Source organism: Acipenser ruthenus, chromosome 19 (genome assembly GCF_902713425.1).
Source record: "Acipenser ruthenus chromosome 19, fAciRut3.2 maternal haplotype, whole genome shotgun sequence".
NCBI classification, from domain to species: Eukaryota; Metazoa; Chordata; class Actinopteri; order Acipenseriformes; family Acipenseridae; genus Acipenser; species Acipenser ruthenus.
Window position 1 is genome coordinate 7,129,221 of NC_081207.1, and position 20,470 is coordinate 7,149,690.

General features: G+C 41.5%; 1 protein-coding gene across 2 annotated transcripts in view; it reads right to left on the reverse strand.

Moving 5' to 3' along the window:
- The window catches only part of LOC117424090 (glucagon receptor-like), a 74,426-nt gene that overhangs the window by 21,659 nt on the left and 32,297 nt on the right, over positions 1–20,470 (reverse strand). For both annotated transcript variants that reach the window (XM_034040171.3, XM_058992445.1), the window contains exons 2-6: positions 9,556–9,714; positions 7,441–7,537; positions 6,791–6,898; positions 6,247–6,359; positions 5,352–5,458 (exon numbers count right to left, since the gene is read on the reverse strand). In XM_034040171.3, coding sequence (XP_033896062.1) covers positions 5,352–5,458; positions 6,247–6,359; positions 6,791–6,898; positions 7,441–7,537; positions 9,556–9,603 — 473 coding nt within the window. In that variant the 5' untranslated portion in view covers positions 9,604–9,714. The remainder of the gene's footprint in view (positions 1–5,351; positions 5,459–6,246; positions 6,360–6,790; positions 6,899–7,440; positions 7,538–9,555; positions 9,715–20,470) is intronic.

Genomic DNA, 20,470 nt, shown 5'->3' on the forward strand with positions numbered 1-20,470 from the left:
CGAGGATCGACCAGAAGCCTACTTGGAGGTGTTTGAGGCCATGGCGACCTCGGCCGGGTGGGCTCCAGAGCAGTGGGCTAGCTGCCTACTGCCTCAGCTCACGGGTGAGGCGCAAGCAGTGGCGAGGACACTGTCCCCGGAGGCTATGATGGATTACCCAACTCTGAAGGCGGTCATCCTTAATCGCGTGGGGGCCACGCCCGAGGGGTATCGGAAAAAATTCCGGGGGGAACAGTTTGCGGCAGAGGAGCACCCCCGAACCATTGCCCACCGCCTGAAAGATTACGCCCTAGGTTGGCTGAACCCGGACGTAAACACCAAAGCCAGGTTGGTGGAGATGGTGGTGGTGGAGCGCTTCCTGGAGTGTCTGGCCCCGGGTCCTCGGCTGTGGGTCCAGCGACAGGCACCGGATACTCTGGACCGGGCGGTCGAATTGGCGGAGCAGTACCAGGCAGCGGAGCCAACGCCCACGAGACTGCCTGGGAAGAGCGGGGCTACCGGATCATCCCCTCAACTGGCCCCGGAGAGGGCGAAGGGACTGGGGGGAAGGGGTTATCAAGGATTTGGTCGGGGGGTGTCGGCGGGAGCTCCCGGCCCGGGAACTGGGGCAGGGTGGGGCTACCCACGGGCTGCTGCGGTGTCGGACCGGGGTCTCGCGCGGACACCTTATCGGCGAGCCCCTGTTCTGGCTCCGGTATTTCCACCTGTTGCCGAAGCTTCAGGGAGAGAAACCAGCCCACCGAGGTGTTGGACGTGCAGGGAGGTGGGCCACCTCGCCCGGGACTGTCCCGCGATGGAGTGTGACCTCGGCCGACCAGGTAAGCGCGTTCAATTACCTCAGTCACTTCAGCACACGGGTTTTGTTATTCCTGTGACAGTGGATGGTACAAAAACCCAGGCTCTCCTGGATTCAGGGTGTGGTCAGTCTCTAGTACAGGAGAGCCTAATCTCACCGGGGCACAGACTTATATTGGGACGGGTGCATATTAAATGTATTCATGGGGATGTACGCTCCTATCCTAAAATTAAGGTGAATATGACTATTGGCCAGCAGGTGACGCAGGTGCAGGTTGGATTATGTCCTCGATTGCCGGTACCGGTAGTTCTGGGACGGGACTGTGAGCAGTTTAAAGACTGGTTGACTGCCCTGACAGCCCCGTCCTCCTTATTGGCTAAGAAAGAGGAAGTAATTGGAGAGATCTTCCCCTTTCGTGATCCGGAATGGTTTTGTCATAAATTTAAACCCCGTAAAACTAAACGGGAGCGCCGGATCGCTAAGAATGAAGGCTGGCAATGGAGGGGGTCAGAGAAGTTTCAGGTGGGGGCGGTTGGTGAAGAATCTGGGGGGGAGGCTGCGGAACCAGCGCAGGGGTCTGGCTCGGCTGCCTCTGCTCAGGATCGACCTGACCCCGAGTTGGAAGCCATGGGAGCTGATTTTTTAGCTCGCTCCCGTGACTTCCGACTCGAGCAAGGGCGTGACGACGTGCTGGGCAGGCTCTTTGACCAGGCAGCAGTGGTTAATGGTCGGGTGGTCGAGCCCAGACGCGCCGCCACGTACCCTCACTTTGAAATTAATCGAGACCTTCTGTACCGTGTTGATAAATTACCTCAGACCGGGGAAGTGCGTCATCAGTTGCTCATTCCTCAGCCCTTTAAGGAAGATCTGTTGCAGCTTGCTCACGCTATTCCCCTGTCTGGTCATTTGGGAAGGGACAAAACTAAAGCTAGGCTCGTGACACGGTTCTATTGGCTGGGGTTGGATGGCGATGTGAAGCGGTTTTGTGAACGGTGTGGAGAATGTCAGAAAGCTAGCCCTAGAGCCGTCCCACGCGCCCCACTGGTGCCATTGCCCCTAGTGGAAGCTCCGTTTGAGCGTATTGGAGTAGATATAGTGGGACCATTGGAAAGGAGTGCGGCAGGATACACACACCTATTGGTTATTCTGGATTACGCTACGCGTTACCCAGAGGCCATTCCCCTCCGATCTATGTCCGCTAAATCTGTTGCCAACGAGCTTGTGAAGGTTTTCTCCCGGGTGGGAATCCCCAAAGAAATACTAACCGACCAAGGCACCAACTTTATGTCTCGGCTAATCCGCGGAACGTGTAAACTTTTGGGGATTAAGACCATTAGGACCTCGGTGTTTCATCCTCAGACCGATGGTCTTGTGGAGCGCTTTAATAAGACCCTTAAGAGCATGTTGCGCAGATTTATTAGCAGTGATGTGCGTTACTGGGACCAGCTGATTCCTCCCCTTCTCTTTGCGATCAGAGAGGTACCCCAGGCTTCCACCGGCTTTTCGCCATTCGAGCTGTTGTATGGGCGGAGACCCCGGGGTGTGCTCGATCTAGTCAGAGAGATGTGGGAAGAACAGCAGGATAATTCGACCAATACAGTCCGGTATGTGTTGGACCTGCGCAAACGTCTTGAGTCTGTGGGAAAATGGGCGCATGACAATTTGCAGCAGGCTCAGCACAGGCAGGAGACACAGTACAACAGAGGAGCCCGATTGCGCACATTTCAGCCGGGGGATAAAGTACTTCTACTATTACCCAGTTCTGAGTCGAAACTTCTGGCTAAGTGGCAAGGACCCTTTGAGGTTACACGCCGGGTTGGGAAGGTGGACTATGAGATCTGCCAGCCGGAGCGACGGAGAGAGAAACATATTTATCATATCAACCTCCTGAAGCCCTGGCTGCAACCGGAGGCGTTGCTAGTGGCGCACACAGATGACGTCACCGATCTTGGACCTGATCTTTCTGTGTTGGCAAGAAAAGGGTCGGTACAGATTGCGGAGAATCTGACGCCAGCCCAGAGGTGTCAGGCTCAGGGTCTGGTGGCGGAGTTTCCTGACGTGTTCTCTTCTGTCCCGGGGCAGACTCGAGTAGCCCATCATCACATTAATATTGAGCCGGGGGCGTTAGTTCGCCAGAGGCCGTACCGTATACCTGAACGTAAAAGACAGGTAATAAAGGCGGAAATTGAGGAAATGCTAAGACTGGGGGTAATAGAAGAGTCCCAAAGTGACTGGAACAGTCCGGTAGTGTTAGTCGATAAGCCAGACGGGTCAACTCGATTTTGCATTGACTTCAGACGAATCAATGAGAAATCGAAGTTTGACGCTTATCCGATGCCCCGGGTAGATGAGTTGCTGGAGCGTCTAGGCACCGCTCATTTTATGACGACACTGGATTTAACGAAGGGGTACTGGCAGATACCCCTGACCCCGGAATCTAAAGAGAGGACGGCGTTTTCGACTCCCTTCGGGTTGTACCAATTTAGGACCATGCCCTTTGGGTTGCACGGAGCCCCTGCCACTTTCCAGCGGATGATGGATCACATTTTACAGCCCCATCAGCAGTACGCCGCTGCTTACATAGATGACGTGGTTATCCACAGTGAGGACTGGCCGAGTCATCTGTGTAAGGTAGCGGCGGTGCTGCAATCCTTGCGGGAGGCGGGGCTCACTGCTAACCCAAAGAAATGTGCCATTGGGAAGAGTGAGTCGGAGTATTTGGGGTATCGAGTAGGGGGTGGCCAGATCAGACCGCTGATTGCTAAGGTGAAAGCCTTGGCTGACTGGCCGGTCCCTACGACTAAAACCCAGGTGCGCTCTTTCTTGGGACTAGCGGGCTATTATAGAAAGTTCATCCCGAGCTTCGCCACGCTCGCTGCTCCCTTGACAGACCTCACCCGGAAGGCTGCCCCAAATACGGTTCAGTGGACGGAGCTGTGCCAGAGGGCCTTTCTCGCCTTGAAGCGGAGGTTGTGTAGCAAGCCAGTGCTATGCAGCCCGGATTTCGGTAAGAGGTTTACCCTGCAGACGGATGCGTCAGAGACAGGTCTCGGGGCAGTGTTGTCTCAGGAGGTTCGGGGAAGCGAGCACCCGGTCCTGTACATCAGCAGGAAGCTCCTTCCCCGCGAGAAAAACTACAGTACCATCGAGAAGGAGTGTCTCGCAGTAAAATGGGCAGTCGAGTCACTCCGGTACTACCTCCTGGGGCGACACTTCACCCTTGTTACAGATCATGCCCCCTTAGCATGGCTTCACCGAATGAAAGATAGCAACGCCAGAATCACGCGGTGGTACTTGGCCTTGCAGCCCTATGCCTTCAGGGTAGTTCACCGAGCGGGGAAACTGCATCAAAACGCAGATTTTTTTTCTCGGGAAGGCATGGGGTTGTAGGATTTTCGAATGGACCGGTGGTGCCATTCTAAGGGGGAGGATATGTAACAGGGGAGAGATCTGTACTGACTCTGCTGGCGTGTTCACAGTGCTGCAGGAGGGGGCGGCAGTCGTCCAACAACCGCCTGTCAGTCATAGCCGTGACACGGGGAGGTGGGAGAGTGGGTGTGGACTCTCCCTCTCTCTCTGAATGGCTGCGAGGCGGGTCTTGGGGAGATTGTTGGCCCTATAAGATAATGCTCTGCTGTTTCCTCAGGTCTGCCGTTTTAGACGCGCTGGAGGTGCGGAAAGTGCTGACCGGGAGCGAGGATCAGCGGAGAGAAAGGAGCCTCCGGATAGACAGAATTAGGGAGAGCGGGGTACCTTTGGGCAGAACCCCAGTAGTAAAAAGGCAAGCATAGCGAGCCGGTAGTGTAGGACGGAGATCCGGGTCGTGCGGGTAGCGGCGACCGGGATATTGTTGCCAAGGGCAGCACCTTTTTCTTTGAAGGTTTATTACTGTGTTTTATTTTCTCTTTTTCTTTGATCTTTTGTTTTCATTGTTTTGTTTGAGGCACCTGCGAGTGCTACTGTCCGATCCCTGGTTTACCAGACTCCTGGTATTCTCCGTGGCTCTGTTTACCATCGGTGGTACGCAGACCACGGACCCACAGCGCCATCTGCGGGCTAAAGAGATCAACTCCCTGCTCCCAACAAAAATAAAACTGGGCACCTGTGTGGTGACGCCAAATACACCTGTCTGTCTCTGCGTCAGTGAATTACCCACCACCCTTCCACATATATATATAATTTTACTATTTTATTTTTCACTGACTGTTATTACAGTATTGCTATTCTGATATTTAAGTACTATCATTTATAACCTTATGTATCTCAATGTTATGTATGTATGTGTGTGTGTGTATGTATATATATATATGTATATATTTTGTTCTGTTTGAGTTGTTTAAAAGCAAAAATTTAATAAACACAAGTTTAAAAAAAATAAAAGAAAGGCCTTCAAAGGCTACACTGTTAAACAGCAATACATACAGAATTAGTTTACAATTATCCAAAACAGGAAGCTAGATTAAAACAACATATCATTCTGGAAAGGCCTTTGCAATGTATTAATTATGTACAGTACAACTGTTCCAGGCATCTTACCCATCTACAGTATTATTACCTGAAAACTATGAGAATCCCCAGTGCTAAAGTCAGAGCACCCAGCGACACAGAGTAGCCCACTGTGTACATGATCTCGAAACTTTTCAGTTTCTTCCCAAGCCACTCCTGCATGGAAATAAGAGGTAAAGTAATTCACTATATCAGTCACTTTGGATTTATTTGCCATGTAAGCAAAATACAATGTCTTTCTCAGTTTAAATGAGTGCTAACTAAGGGTTTAAATCAATTTCATTAGCTCTTAATAGCATTTACAACATTAAAACAGACCCCCCTTTTGTGTTGAAGATCTTTGGGTCTTGGCTATTTGTATAGATTTTTCCAGTACAACTCTGTTGATCCACAAAAAAAACATTTCTGGTAGCAGTAGTGAAATTATTCTAAAGCACAGGAAGTGATCTAAACAACAGGATGTCATTTATCACAAGGAAGCAGCAGCAGCTTTTATGCTATAGTGTTGTCTTTTCAAAATTCTGTGTCCAAATTGTAGCATTTTAATAGGAAATAATATAGGCAAAAACAATTAATGCATTTCTTAACACATTTGGCTAGATTCTGAAAGCGTTTCACGCCAAATCATCATTAGCCCTTTTTTTCTAGTGTAGTTTCTGATTTGGTCATTTTGTTTGGGTGTGTTTTTCCTTTTTTGATGAGTAAATAGCTTTGCGAATCCAGCCAACATTCTTTGTGAAGATCAAACCATCTTTTCATATTTTCAGCTCACATACTTTAGAAAATGTTTTTGAAAGTGGAAGTTTTGTGAATAATCATCAGTACTAGTAAGCACTGCTCGTTTACTACCTACAAGTAGTGTAGGAAACATGTGGTAATTGTGATGAGGTAGGTTTGGTGTCTCTTGGTAAGGCGAGTATGGTCTCTCTTTCTGTTCCCCTCACCTGCTCCTTGTCGTCACGATCACACTGTGTCGTGTCCCTCCAGGGCTCCCCATTGTCTTTCCTGACCCATTCCCCGTCCGGGCCACACCTCTGAGACACAAATCCTGTTTGGACTGAAGAACAAACCACCATATCTTTTAAAAGATAAAGCTTTTTTTTCACCCATTTACCATATTGTTATGCCGTTGGACCATTCACGTTTGTTACATTGGACAAGTCATCAATATCAGACTGCTGGCAAGCCCAGGAATTTTTCATGATGAAACCTTGATAAACTTGTGTTAGGCTGATATTGATGATCTTCATGAGTTTTCATGAAATTACCCTTCAATACCTATGGAAAATTAACCAGAACCATATTATTAGAAGTGTTTTTTATAGAAGTTTATTTACCATAAATGTAAACACTGCAAATAATGACATTTATTGATTATACAGAACTCGTTCTATTATTAAAGAAAACAACTGCAGTGCTATATTTATTTTTTTTGCATGTGGAATTTCTTTCCTTGTTCTGTTGTTCCACTGGTAAGCAATAATTTACCTTTGTCATACCACGGCAAATACCACGGACAGGAGACATTGACTGTTGTGTTTGGAGTCCCATCAGGCCAACATGCATATTTATCAAAGGTACGGTTGCACACTGGTACTGAGAAAAAAATAAACAAATAAAAAAGTTGTTCTTCCAAAGAAACCAGACAAGTTATACACATGTTTTTCCTGTTTAAAGTTCCTGTATTTATTAATTAATTTATTTATTTAATAAAAGTCTTAACACAAGCACTGAAATATTGAAACCACTGTGACAGATTGGAGTACAACATTTCCATAACTGTTTGTCATTCAAAAGCTGCAGGATTCTTTAGCCATGAAAAAAATAAATAAACAATGCAGGCAGTTCAATGTTCAGCTATAAAACACAGCAGCTCATATAGAAGACATTTCACTACATACTTTATTATTATTATTATTATTATTATTATTATTATTATTATTATTATTATTTATTTCTTAGCAGGCACCCTTATCCAGGGTGACTTAGAGTCATAAACAAAATACATTTCAAGAATAAGACTACAGACTCCTTTAAACCATGAACATTAAAAGGGTTTATAATTAAAAACAAAAACAAAACACCTGAGCTATGAAATACTATGAGTTTTGTTAATACTGAAATATTGATTTACATACCTGTGAAGACAGGGTCCCTGCTGATGTTTCTGGCACACTCTTCCTTGTAGCTTTCCCAGTTCTCCACCAGAACATTCATGATTTTAGCTGAAAATCCCTGAATGTGAAAATATACACAGCATTAGAAAAGCTTAAACTGACACATTGACATGCTTGGTCAATTGCCTGCAGCACAAGCAATAGTCTGGTACCCATTCTGTGGCAATGCTCACAGCAGATGTTGAGATTTTCTGCAGATTCCTTTAGAATGCTCAGAAACAGCCCGGAGCACAGCAACAGCATTATATTAAAATATTCAGACAAGTTACTAACTTGAATCGAAAACTAATTTTCCCTATATCTCATTCAAACAGACTGCAGAAATGGAACTGCAATGGTAAAATAAATCAACCGATCACTGTTAAGGAGTTGTCAAAATCCCAGGACATTACTAAAGTTTTTTTTTTTTTTTTTTTTGTGATTTACAAAAAGTTAGTACATTGTGTGGAGGGCGTCTCTTATAATAGAAATGATTTTGCATAGTTTGAGCTGAGCTGCATGTCGAGATCCTCTTGCTCAAACTGCATGAGATCACATCTCTTACAACAATAAAAGACATCCTACAAACAATGTATTAACTTATAGGCTGGGCAGACTCAGAAGAGCAGCAAGATATCTTCAAAAGAGAATCATGGAAAATTGTATAAAATGAAACTGACAGGGTGGTAGATTTAACTTTTTTTTTTGTCTACTTGACTTGAGATTATTTGATAGCATTTCAACTGAATGTTCAGTTGGCAGTTGGAAGTGCTTGTTTCCATCTACTTATGTCCCAGCTTTCTGTGAATGGGAAGGATCCCATGATGCTGGTCCAAGGAGGTCAGAGACAAATAACTGAAATGCCCTGGCTTGAGTCCACCCTGAAATCCCTAACAACGCAATGGGAAAACAGAACCAGGAAGTATTACATCGTAGCCCAGATTACTCACAAGATGTGATTCTGTCACTTTACGAGTTCATTTATAGAAGGGGTGCCTCTGGTTATAACAGCTGGTCTCCTACCCAGAGTGCCAGAGAAGGTGTGAGATGTATGAGCTTGTCTGACCAAAGCTGGGTACAGACCCATACATAAAAAAACCCTGTACACTGTATTTACAGAAAGTCTGTTACGTGAACTGTGTTTCCCTAAATACGCGGAATGCTGCTTTCAAGTCTAACTGTGGTGAGTTTTCCTACAAATACCCGAGGACATTTAGAGAAATCATCACAATGTACTACACGGCTCTAGGGCAAGTCACAATATTTATGGTGTGTACTGTATACCTCACCTTTGAAATGACTTTCTAGCAGTGCCCTTTTTTCAAAGAGACACAAGGAGGTAAAGCACAGTAATTTGCTTAGAGTCGCACTGTCAGTAAGGGTTGGTTGATACTTCTGTCACAGATGAATGCGATACATCAGGCGCAGACAACTATAAAAGCGACCACGCAGCAAATGTTGACATTTTTCAAAATGATCCGACCCTACGCGATTTCAGTTTGCAAACGCATGAGAAAAGGCTGTACTTTCCAAAAAAGATGCAAGTCACAAGAGTGTGGATGATGTAATTCTGACCTGTCGCACAGAGTCTGAAGTATGAACCAACCTTAAAGCCTTGCTTTTATCCTAGGAATTTCACTTCTAATTTTGATGTCAGCTTTGTAAGAAATAGATTTGGAATAATTGTGTGCCATTAAAGGATGCCACATCCCTGTGATAGATCACAGCCAGTACAGGAACATAGAGGGCACTTCGTGGGATCAAGGTAGTCTGAGGGATGCATGCATTCACATGTCAGACACAGATAACAGAGAGTTTTGTGACTTTTTAATACCGACAGTAAATTTCCCATTTTACAGACCTAAAAGATTCTCTATGTTGTTCTCATTATTTCACGAAGAAAGAATCACACTTCATGGAAACAAGTTTCTTTTTATGGTTTGCTGAAGTCTACATGACTATGGGGGGCATGGTGATGGAAAGAGGACTAGGAAAGGCTTCCAAAAGTCTTGTGGGTTTACAGCATGTTCAGTTGTATAAAACAGTGCCTGTGGAAAGTTAATTTGAACCAATCTTGTTATTTTGTGATGTCCTTACCTGACTGGCTGAGAATGCTAGCATGGTTAGGAGAAACACCTGCGACATCCCTTTGTCGTGCTGTCAAAGCTCATCTGTAGTGAGGCTGGGACTCCCAATGTTCTTCAAGACCTCTGATGGGAGTTCATAGGGGACCTTCTCAAGGGGTCACTGCAGGGCCTAAACAACAACAACAAATAAGCATTCCACTGAAAATCCATTTCCTCTTGCATTTAAATTAGGTTGACTGTGTCATGTGACACGTGACCCCTGCAGCACTATAAAGCTGTAGTTGCGGATCAAGTTCAACAATGCGGCACTTTTAAGCATCTTCCATCCATAGCCACTGTAATGATCCCAGTCAGATTGAGCATGTTTGAGATGAACAATGTATTCATCATCCTTTAAATATCCCCTGAATATCAGACGCAGATCCTAATAAAGTGGCTATACTGTACAGTAGATGAACTAGATGGAAACATTATTAATACATTAATACTGTCTGTTGAATACTATTGAGGAGCTCCTCCTGAGTTTTGCTTTCCCCCAGTTAGCAATAACGCTAAAAGCATTCCGATATAGTGATGAACTATTGTAGTTGCTACAGAACCCATTTCCCCAAAACACTACAACTGATGTGAGGGCATCCCAGCTCAATACATCTGAACTAAATCCCCTGTACCATGGGACTAGGGAGTGTAAATACATTCTCCACGGACAACATCAATTTGATGCACTGGCTAGGTGTAAATGGTGTTCTCTTGTTGTCATGGTTTCAGATAAAAAGGTACAAAACAAGATGTCAAATACATATTAACTGAATATACAATACTTGCCAATTATTATTATTATTTTTTACAGTATTTTATTTGTTTTTGTCATGAATAACAACCAAATGCATTTGTCATTTATATAAATTATCTGGACCTACTAGAAGTCCAGATATTTTAGTCCACCACTCAGTGGTGCATCAGCCCACGCTGTCATTCTGCAGATGAGCATGAAAGAGATGAATAAAGAGTTTGAATTGGTGGGAGAAAGAGTTTAATTGGGAGATAGAGGTTGTTTGAGTGAGCTGGAGGGAGAAAGGGAAAGGAGAATCTACAAAAAATTGACAATCTTTGCAAAAAGTTAAATTCATCCCTTTAGGTACAGTATATAATGTAGTTGTAACTATGTTAAAAAAGGCACATCTACATAACTGTCTTCATAACTTTGTGCCAGGTTTCAAGTGGGCATGCATTCCTATAGGTTTGTATGGCATTCCTATAGGTCTGTATGGCATTCATATAGGTCTGTATGGCATTCCTATAGGTCTGTATGGCATTCCTATAGGTCTGTATGGCATTCCTATAGGTCTGTATGGGTCATCGTGTAACTTACGTGGGCTGGTCTCTTCAGCTGAGTTCCACATGATGTTGGAGAACGGAACGAAATCTGAAACGTTTCTGCAAAAAACACCTTTACCATGGAAACATTTTTGGCTAAAACGTTTCAAATTCCATTCTGTTCCAGTCTTGGAACCCCACTCTTGGTGAACAATAAAAAAACGGACAGTATTTTCAAACGTGGCCTAAAACATATTTCTATGGTCTGCAACAATCTGCAGGCCATAGAAATCTCTAACTTTGTTTTTTTCTCTTAATGTAGCCACTTGTCAACGTAACATATTTAGGGTTACCAGACATCCCAGAAAAAACGGGATTGTCACAGTTTTCAGCCTTATTTTTTTGTCCTGATCAAAAACAGTAAAATATTAAATCGTCCCGTTTTTCTGTACCTCTATGTGAGTTTGAAATGTTCAGTTTGTGCATGTAAAGTTTTGTAAATAGCTCCTTTAACTTTGCCCCATCATCACATGGTATAGTATATATTCCTTCCCTCATGCCCCCTACAGACGTTGTCTTGATCTACTCTAACCAATCATCCTGCCAAAATTGAGATTGAGGCCCTGCCCGCGAATATAATACATTTTTTTTTTATTCATACTGTCTGTAGAGCTAAACGTTTAACAATCATTAGTCTTCCTGGCCTGGGAGCTCTGCAGTCTAGACTATACAAACGTGGTAAGTTGATTTAAATGAAAGAAACGAAAGAAAGACATGAATTATTCTAAAAAAAATGTACCAGGATGTTATGTACTAATTTAATTAGTTACTGTAACAAAGTCATTTAACTGTGTTGTAAAAGCTATAGTTCTGGGCTGGTATTGAAATGTTTCTTTTTGAGACGACTGCAGATAATTATGTTACTAAAGCAACAATGTGTTTTTGATGCATGCAACAGACAAATATGTTGTATATTATTGGAGCAACTTTTTAAAGTAGGAGTTAAAGCACACAATAGATGTGTATAAGCGTATAAGCATATGACGAGAGAAGACAGTACAATGCAGTGCAGTAGCGGACAGGTAGTGCAACAAGTAGTGCCTATAGGAGTATATATATATATATATATATATATATATATATATATATATATATATATATATACACACACAAGAAAAGCATTACTTCAGTGGATAGCTCAAACAGTATCTCACACTTTTTGGTTAAGAAGCAAACACCAGAAAAAAATGAGGTAACAGCTGCAGAAGGAACTATGGAATGCCACATTGTGAAGCATCACCATAGCTTTAATTCAATGCAATGCTGCCTAAGAAAATGTTTAGAGACGCTACAAATGCTAAAAACAATTCAGCCCTTACTAAAACGGAAGCAATTGTATGTAATGTTTTAGCTCCTTAAGCTGTGAAGTGCTTAGAAGACTCCTTAGCCTCTGTTAATTATTTGAGTATTTCCACAGATGCAAGAAATCAGTTGTGTCAAACTGTTTCCAGTGGTAGTTCACTGTTTGTTTTAGATGAAGAAGGTTTGCAGACTAAGTTATTGGATCTGAGAGCCTTAGCAATGTCTGAAACTACATGAGTGACATATTGGGTAAATATAATCATTCTGAAAAATGTGTTGCTTTTGGAGGTGATAACACAAATGCAAACTTTGGAGGCTTAACACTAGAACTGCCGGATTTTCGAACTACCTAGAACCGCCACGTGGGTCACTGTGACCCATACATTTTTAAACTGCTTCATTATGAAAATGAAAGACATACTATCGGAACGGAAAAGTTTTATTAATGAACATCAGAGTTAACATTTGCATCGCAGAAACAAAGTATTTAAACTGAAAATTAAACATAAAAGGCTTTACTTTTAAAATGAGCGCATATACAGCACGACTACAAACAGTAAAAAAAATATAATAAAATATACATTTTAAAAGAAACGGGTATGTAAATATACCCGTGTACAGGTGTAAACAGGTATATGTACGTACAAAACTATAAAACCAAAATCATTGTTTCTAATACTACATAAAAAATAAAATATAACACTACTTCTGGTATGACGTCTGCATTGTACTCTATGGAGGAGCGTACGCGTCTGCCAGCTGACTGTGCCTGCATCCAGGAGCTGTGTTGTAAACACAGACACAGTTCCATTGAACACTATTGTGTAAACTGGTACATACAAACCTGTAAAACCAAAATGTTTTTTTTTTCTAAAAGTAATATGAAAAAAGAATATATAACATACGTTTCATATTAAGCACATAGGTTGTTATCCTCCTAGCTGTCATTTCAGTTTGCTGTATGCATCTGAGTGCAGCTTGCTGTATTCCAATCAAAATGACTACTTTCAAGATTAAATATTTCCTTCTGATATATTCCCAGTTGCATTTGTGAAACAAATCGAAGGATTGTTGTCTCCCAGGTACATTGAAAAACAAGAAACTAGGCTTTCACTGAGTTGGCATCTTCATAAATCTACAATCATAGCAATCTCTGTCTCGTAGTCAGTCTACAAACTAGGGCTTGAAATAAAAAAAAAAACACGTGTGCTAGGAGGAGGGGGCGTGTCTTGTTTGCTTCATTTACAAAAACAGTAGAATATCTTACATTATATTAAAAGAAAAAGACATGTAATGCATAGGTCACATTGACCCACATGGCGGTTCTATATAGAACTGTTTATAACTTTATCATTTTTGCGATTCTAGCTATCAAACGCCGTCAGGATATTTAATTCATATATTTAGGAAAAGTCAAAAACAGACATACACATGCTATTTACAACAGAAGAGTAATTGACATTTTAAATGCAAAATGGGTCACACTGACCCGTATGGCGGTTCTAGTGTTAAATCGAGGTGGTACAAATAATGTATTTGCAAGCCTGAAGGAGTATCTTCCAGTAGCAAACCATGTAATTGGTGTTGGCTGCCCTGCTCACATTTTGTAAAACACCAACCTGACTGCAAATGATTCTCTGAGTACTGATGTTAAGGTTTGTGGCTAAGATTTTTAATTTCTTTTCAGTGTACACAGTACGTGTGACTTTGTCAATGTGAAGTTCAGAAATGTGTTGTCTCATTCAAAAACACGGTGGCTTTCCCTGTTTCCTGCAATTGAGGGGATTATATTGCTGTATAAGGTTCTGAAATCATTCTTCTTGTCAACTAGATTCCTGTCCAAAGGTGCTTGAAAATGTCTTTCATAATGAGGTCAGTGAGGCATATTTGTGGTTTGTACATGAGCATATTTGTACAGTACCTGAGCACAAAGAATGTAGTTCTAGATGATGCTGTGCTCTTTTATCAGCTTTTATTTCTCAAAAGGTTTGTCACTGAACAGAAAAGTGTGAGGCAGGAAAAGTGGGTGCAGTTTTTCAAATCCTGCACAAATGTAGAACAGTACACAGTACACAGAGTGGGTTGCATTACAATGCGAGAGACTCTTCTCCTTGATAAATGTGCAGTGGACTAATGAAAGAAACAGGTTGAAAGTTGAGACAATTTTAAAGGTATTCAGCTTTCTATGATTACCTTACCAGCAAGTCACAATTATTAGATCAGATTTCAAGTGCTGAGAAGTACACTTAAAAACACGTGTTCAGTCACACAAGCATTTCAGTTCAAAAGAAAATGTATTTTCTTATTTTTGATGCCAGCAAGCACTCATTTCTGTTACACTAATCAGCACTAGAATGAAGAAATTTCATAAATGTACAGCGTTATTTGTGATGTGCTGCAATAAATACACTGAACATTTTAAACCAATAAATAAGTGTTAAGGCAGTAATTTCAACTGTTACAGCATCGATGAATTGCAGGAAAAAATGTCCCAGTTTTTGACTCTGGTAACCCTACGCTTGTGTCATAAAAAATTTACAGAAACTTGTGTTTCAAAGTCTAAAATCCCTACCTGACTCTCCCTAGAATCAAAACAGACTAAAATGTAATTTGTTGCACACAACATCATGTGCTTGGAATACGTTGTCATCTGATTTTAGAAATACTGCAGGTATTTAAACAAGCCATTTCAATGTGTCTGTGAGTACTGTAAATGGGTTTTGAGAAGCTGGAGAGCAGAAAACCCAAACGTCCATGAGCAGTAATTAACAAAGACAGCAGTGTGGAGTAGTGGTGAGGGCTCTGGACTCTTGATCGGAGGGTCGTGGTTTCAATCCCAGGTGGGGGAGACTACTGTTGTACACTTGAGCAAGGTACTTTACCTAGATTGCTCCAATAAAAACGCAACCGTATAAATGGGTAATTGTATGCAAAAATAATGTAAAAAAAATAAATAAAAAATTTAACTGTATGTAAAAATAATGTGATCTCTTGTAACAATTGTAAGTTGCCCTGGATAAGGGTGTCTGCTAAGAAATAAATAATAATAATCTCATTTTACTGACAGGGGACAGAATCCATAACTGCCCGTTACAACTGCTTTTGTAAAAAAACACATCATTTTCTATTTCAAGTTGAAGTGCTTTATCACAGTGTTGTCACAGACCCAGTAGTACAATCCATTGGTGTACAGAGCACTGTTACTATTTAAATATAAGGTAAGTGATTGATTACAGTTTACTGTCTGAATTTTTTTTCTTTCATCATGTTAACTTAATACATTAATTCATATATTAATAAATAAGGAAGCTGCTGTTTTATGGCTTGCCTATTAGCAGTACAGACAGCGTGTTGACACAAGGAAGCACTTCTACAGTAAGTAAGTTATTGTATGGCTTTTCTATTGCTTATTACTGTCAAAAACCTTCCTTATATCAACAAAAAGACAGGTTGCATCAGCAGCATCAACCTGTCTAGTAAATGGATACATTCAGGACCTCAGAGATCAAGCACTCACAGTCATTTCTCACACACCAAAACTCTATAAAGCGGACAGTTTTATTCATTCATTTATTTTTATTGAAGCTTAACACTGATATTAAATAAACTGTAGGGCATGTGTCCAAAAGTGAAGGATATCAGGGATGGTGTGTGAAAACAGCCAGGGGGGCTGACTGTCCGGTTACACGGCCCCTAAACTGTCAGGCATTGCGACTGAGAAGGTCAAGACACTAGCGTGCAAGATCATTATGCTACAGTATGAGTCTCAGGGCACGTTTTGTCTGTTTATACTAAAAACTCAAAAGATACCAATGGCGATTTTTCTCAGCATGGAAATCAACAGGCAGACGGCATGGGAATTTACTGCTTAATCCAAGCTTCTCAGCATATTTTTAGTTTACAGTATCCATCTGTGGCCCTTGACCTGTGCTTTTGTAGTTTTGTATTTTAAGGAAACATGAAAAGAAAATGGAGTATTGAGAGTAATGATACCAACATGCACTGTCTGCACTTTTTGTGGCTGTTGCTTATGTCTACGAAATATCTTTTTCAGTGTTTTAATACAGATGTCATCTTGTGTTGCGTGAACAGTTGCAATAATCATAATTTCCTATTCAAAGTCTTCATTCTTTTTTGAAGAATGGCACACTTCCATTGAAAAATGGTACCTGCCTGTCATACAGATGTTAAAACATATTATGGTCATATCAGCACACAGGATAATTAAATCAGAATTCTTGGTCCAATTCAGCATCTTTTACTGGAGAGAAATACAGAGAGTATTGTATGTGCTTGCAATAAACAAAGTGAATGAATGTAACCATACCGCTATTTACAAATACATATTCCTCAGTTTCTTATCATAACAATTCCATATATATATATATTTTTTGTTGTTGCTGAAGAAGCCCTATTTAAAATTGTATTATATTCAGTTAATTTAATCTGCTCTGCTCCAGGTGGGCTGCCATGAAAACAAATGGGTTACTTTATGATTATGAAAACTAGGAGTGATGGAGACAAGCTCATCTCCACTTGTGTCTGTTTGATCCTGACATTCCTACATGTAGAGGGGAGGACACAAGAGCATAATGATGACAGAGTAGGTTGCATTACAAGTGGGGTTTGCAGAATGAAAAGAGAATACACAGTGTTAAGTGTGCCATCAACATGCATTCCCTGCCACAGCTGAACATACGAAACCTCTTGCATTTAGAGTTCTCCTCAGATGCATTCCAGCCCTAAAACAAATACTTAAAATACCTCCAGGGTAGAGCACTTAAAATACTGTCTAAATGCTTTTAGGGGCTGGATTGACCCAACCCTGTCTAATGTTGTCAAGGTATTAGCTGCCAACATAGGTAAGATAAGCAGATAACTGGGTGACTTCAGTGCTTGTTACCGGGGAAACAAACAAACAAAAAAATAAAAAACAAACAAACAAAAAAATAAAAAACAAACAAAGGACATGGTGAACAGCTCTTTATCATCAGCTTGCTTTGCTAATTCCAGTATCACAAACATTCAAGGAAAGGCAAAACATAATTATTACCTCACAAGCCTCCCTTACTGCTTTGGCTTTGGAAAAAAAGACATTTGTGCCGTACTCTCCAAACACACATCATGCTCCAGATATCGAGCTGAGCCTCTTATCTGAGCTGCCTTGCAGTGTCCAATCCGGCTGTACTCAGCGCTGACCAAACATGGGAAGGGGCTTTGGGGGGGCCAGGAATGCTCAGCACAGTTCCCAGAACCACAGGGTTCTTTAAACACGCTGCGCTGAGCATGCATCTAAAAGGGCTTGGCAGTTCACAGCTAATATAAACTCATTGAGAGTTTCCTGACAAGAGTTCAGTTGCCTAAATTAGGTCTTTAGCCTAGCGATATCAAGGCTTGTAGTAAGGCAGTGGTGCACAACTTTTTTGCTGGCAGGGCCACATTGACAATCCGAATGACTTCTGAGGGCTACCAATAAAACGTGTTTTTTTGTTGTTGTGGTTTTTTTTTAACCATACATAACCAGATACTAATATTTTTTTTTATATGAAGACCCAAATGCCAAAGTTTGTTAACAGCCTAGTTTCTGTTAAGATTCCTGCCAAACAATAACAAGCTAATAATGGTTACGTTATATAAAATGCAGGAAGTTATGACCGGTGTTTATAGGTGTTTGACAGCATAATTTGCTTGAAATCACTTTTACAGTCTTTATCAATCTTGGAGACTCACTAACAGTCCGGGTTTGTGATCGAACCAGCACCTCGTCATTGATTTTAAATTTATCTCCGCTTTACAAATTAAAACAATCATGTTCTGGGACCTAAATGGACTATGGGAATTGTTTATTCTGCACAAACAATCTACAATTATTATTTTTCCCTGAATATCTTTTTAATTGGAAAAAGCAAAAATCTGGGCTGTTAGTGGGAACTTATGACTGGATGGAAAACACTGATAACTCAAGTAGGTGATACTTACCAGTGGATGCTTTTTCTGGATTAATGTGACGTGTTGCACTGCCTCTCGGAAACCAGTTTCAGAATGTCAGGCTTTATTTTCGACGTTGCCAGACACATAACTGCTTCAAGATTATCATCCGTAATCCGATTGCATTGTTTTGATTTGTTGAGACTCAGCAGAGAAAAGGCATGCTCGCAAATGAACTTACTGCCAAAAAGACAAGCAAACTTCATGGCTCTCTGTGGCAGTTTCGGAAACTTTTCAGAATCAAGGCAATTGTAGAAATTTAGCAGATTTCCTTTGCAGTATTTACTGCGAAGCGTGTCAGAGCATTGCAAGTCGATAAGTTCAAGTTTGAATACTCGATTCCACTGCTTCTGGGTCAGTTGAAAATGGGTCAGCGAATAACTTCAGCTTTTGAGTGTCTCTATGAAAGTCTGAGAATCACTGCTCACATGAATACTGAAGCTTCCCCAAGACTTCAGTATAGGGCCTGGAGTCACAATTGTGATCTGAAAACACCTGCTGGCATGTAGGAAAGTGAGAGAGATCACCTTGCTGCAGTTGCGTATAGAACAGTTTCAGTTTAGTCTGAAAAGATGTGATTTGGCTGGCAAGGTCACACACAAGTTATTCCTTTCCCTGAAGCCAAACATTGAGATCATTAAGATAGGCAGTAAGGTCAGCAAGGAAAGCAAGATCACAAAGCCACTTAGCATCCTCCAGTAGGGTCACAGGTCTTTCTTTCTCTATCAAAAAATATTTAATTTCCAGCAGCAACTCCACAAACCTTTTCAAAACTTTACCCCTGCTGAGCCACCTGACTTCTGTATGATAAAGTACATCACTGTACTCAGCATCAATTTCTTCTAATTACGTTTTCAATTGACAGTGGTTGAGTCCATGAGATTTTATGAAGTTGACCATGGAAACAACAACATTCATCACATCGAAACCCAGATCTTTCCCACACAGATTTTGCTGATGTATAATGCAGTGATACTGGATGAGCTGCTCCTCTCCATTGCTCAGGTGCTGCTTGAGACATGCAATCATTCCATTACGCTCCCCTGTCATTGACGGTGCACCATCTGTCGAAATGCCAACCAGCTTTTGCCATTCAAAACCTAAAGACTTTTATCACAGAGACTGTTAAACAGGTCAATGCCAGTTGTTCGCCCATGAAGTGATGCCAGTACCGCTAGTTCTTCGTAAACCTCAAACTCATTCGTCACACCACCCACAAAAATTGCCATCTGAGCTGTGTCTGAGTGGTCAGTAGTTTCATCTGCTGCCAGGGAGAAGTACACAAACTTTTTTGCCACATATTTTAGCTGACGTAAAATGTCATTTCCCAGATCTGACACATGGCGCTGCACGGTCATACGATTCAAAGTAATTTTTTTTAAAGTTCAGAGCTTCAGTATTTTTTTGCATGCTATTAATAAACAAAGAACATGTAAAATGATCAAAATTACATTTAGCGGATTGACGTACAGTATAGGGCTAAGTTGTTCTTTGGCTTTTGGACTGTAGTCACCTAAACACCCCACTCACACCCGGGCCCTGACCACTGCCAGTCTGATACTTCTCCTCAATAAACAGCAATTTAAAAAAAGTAAACGTGGTAAACATTTGGTGACAAACGTTTGACTAGAAGTCTTTCTCTTAGTCTTCAAAGTCTAAATGTCAAAGAATTGTTTGTACTACTCTGGTTTCAGTACATTTCTGGCACTTTTTTTTATTTTTTACCTCAAATGCTAACATTTAAATGTTTTGTGTTTTTAATGTATGATTCTAAGTTTGCTATAACAAGAACACTAAAGGGATTGTATGATTACAAGTGGCTTTTTGTATATATACATTTGTATTAAATGTATTTTAAATGGTACTGCATAAGCTGTTCCAGACATTAGGATGTGAAACAATGTCATTAATCGTCTAACATGGTTCTAATGAAAACTTTTCTACATTCGCTTAGACTAGAGAAAGACTCATTATTCCCCAGTTCCTTTTGGTCCTCCCCTTTTCCTAGAAATCATCACCAAAAAAAAATAAAGTTAGAGACCCAGCATCATCTGTTGTGAATCACTGTCTTCCTTAAATTTACAATTGTCTGTATTTTTCACCTTTGACGATGCAGGGCCTGGGTTGTGTGCCAAGTCTGATGCAGCATGTTTATTAGGTGTATTTCGATACCTTTGTATAAGAGCTTGCTGTGTCACTCCACTCCAATATCCCTTTGAAAGGTGTTCAAAATTGACTTGATCAGTATGATGTTAATT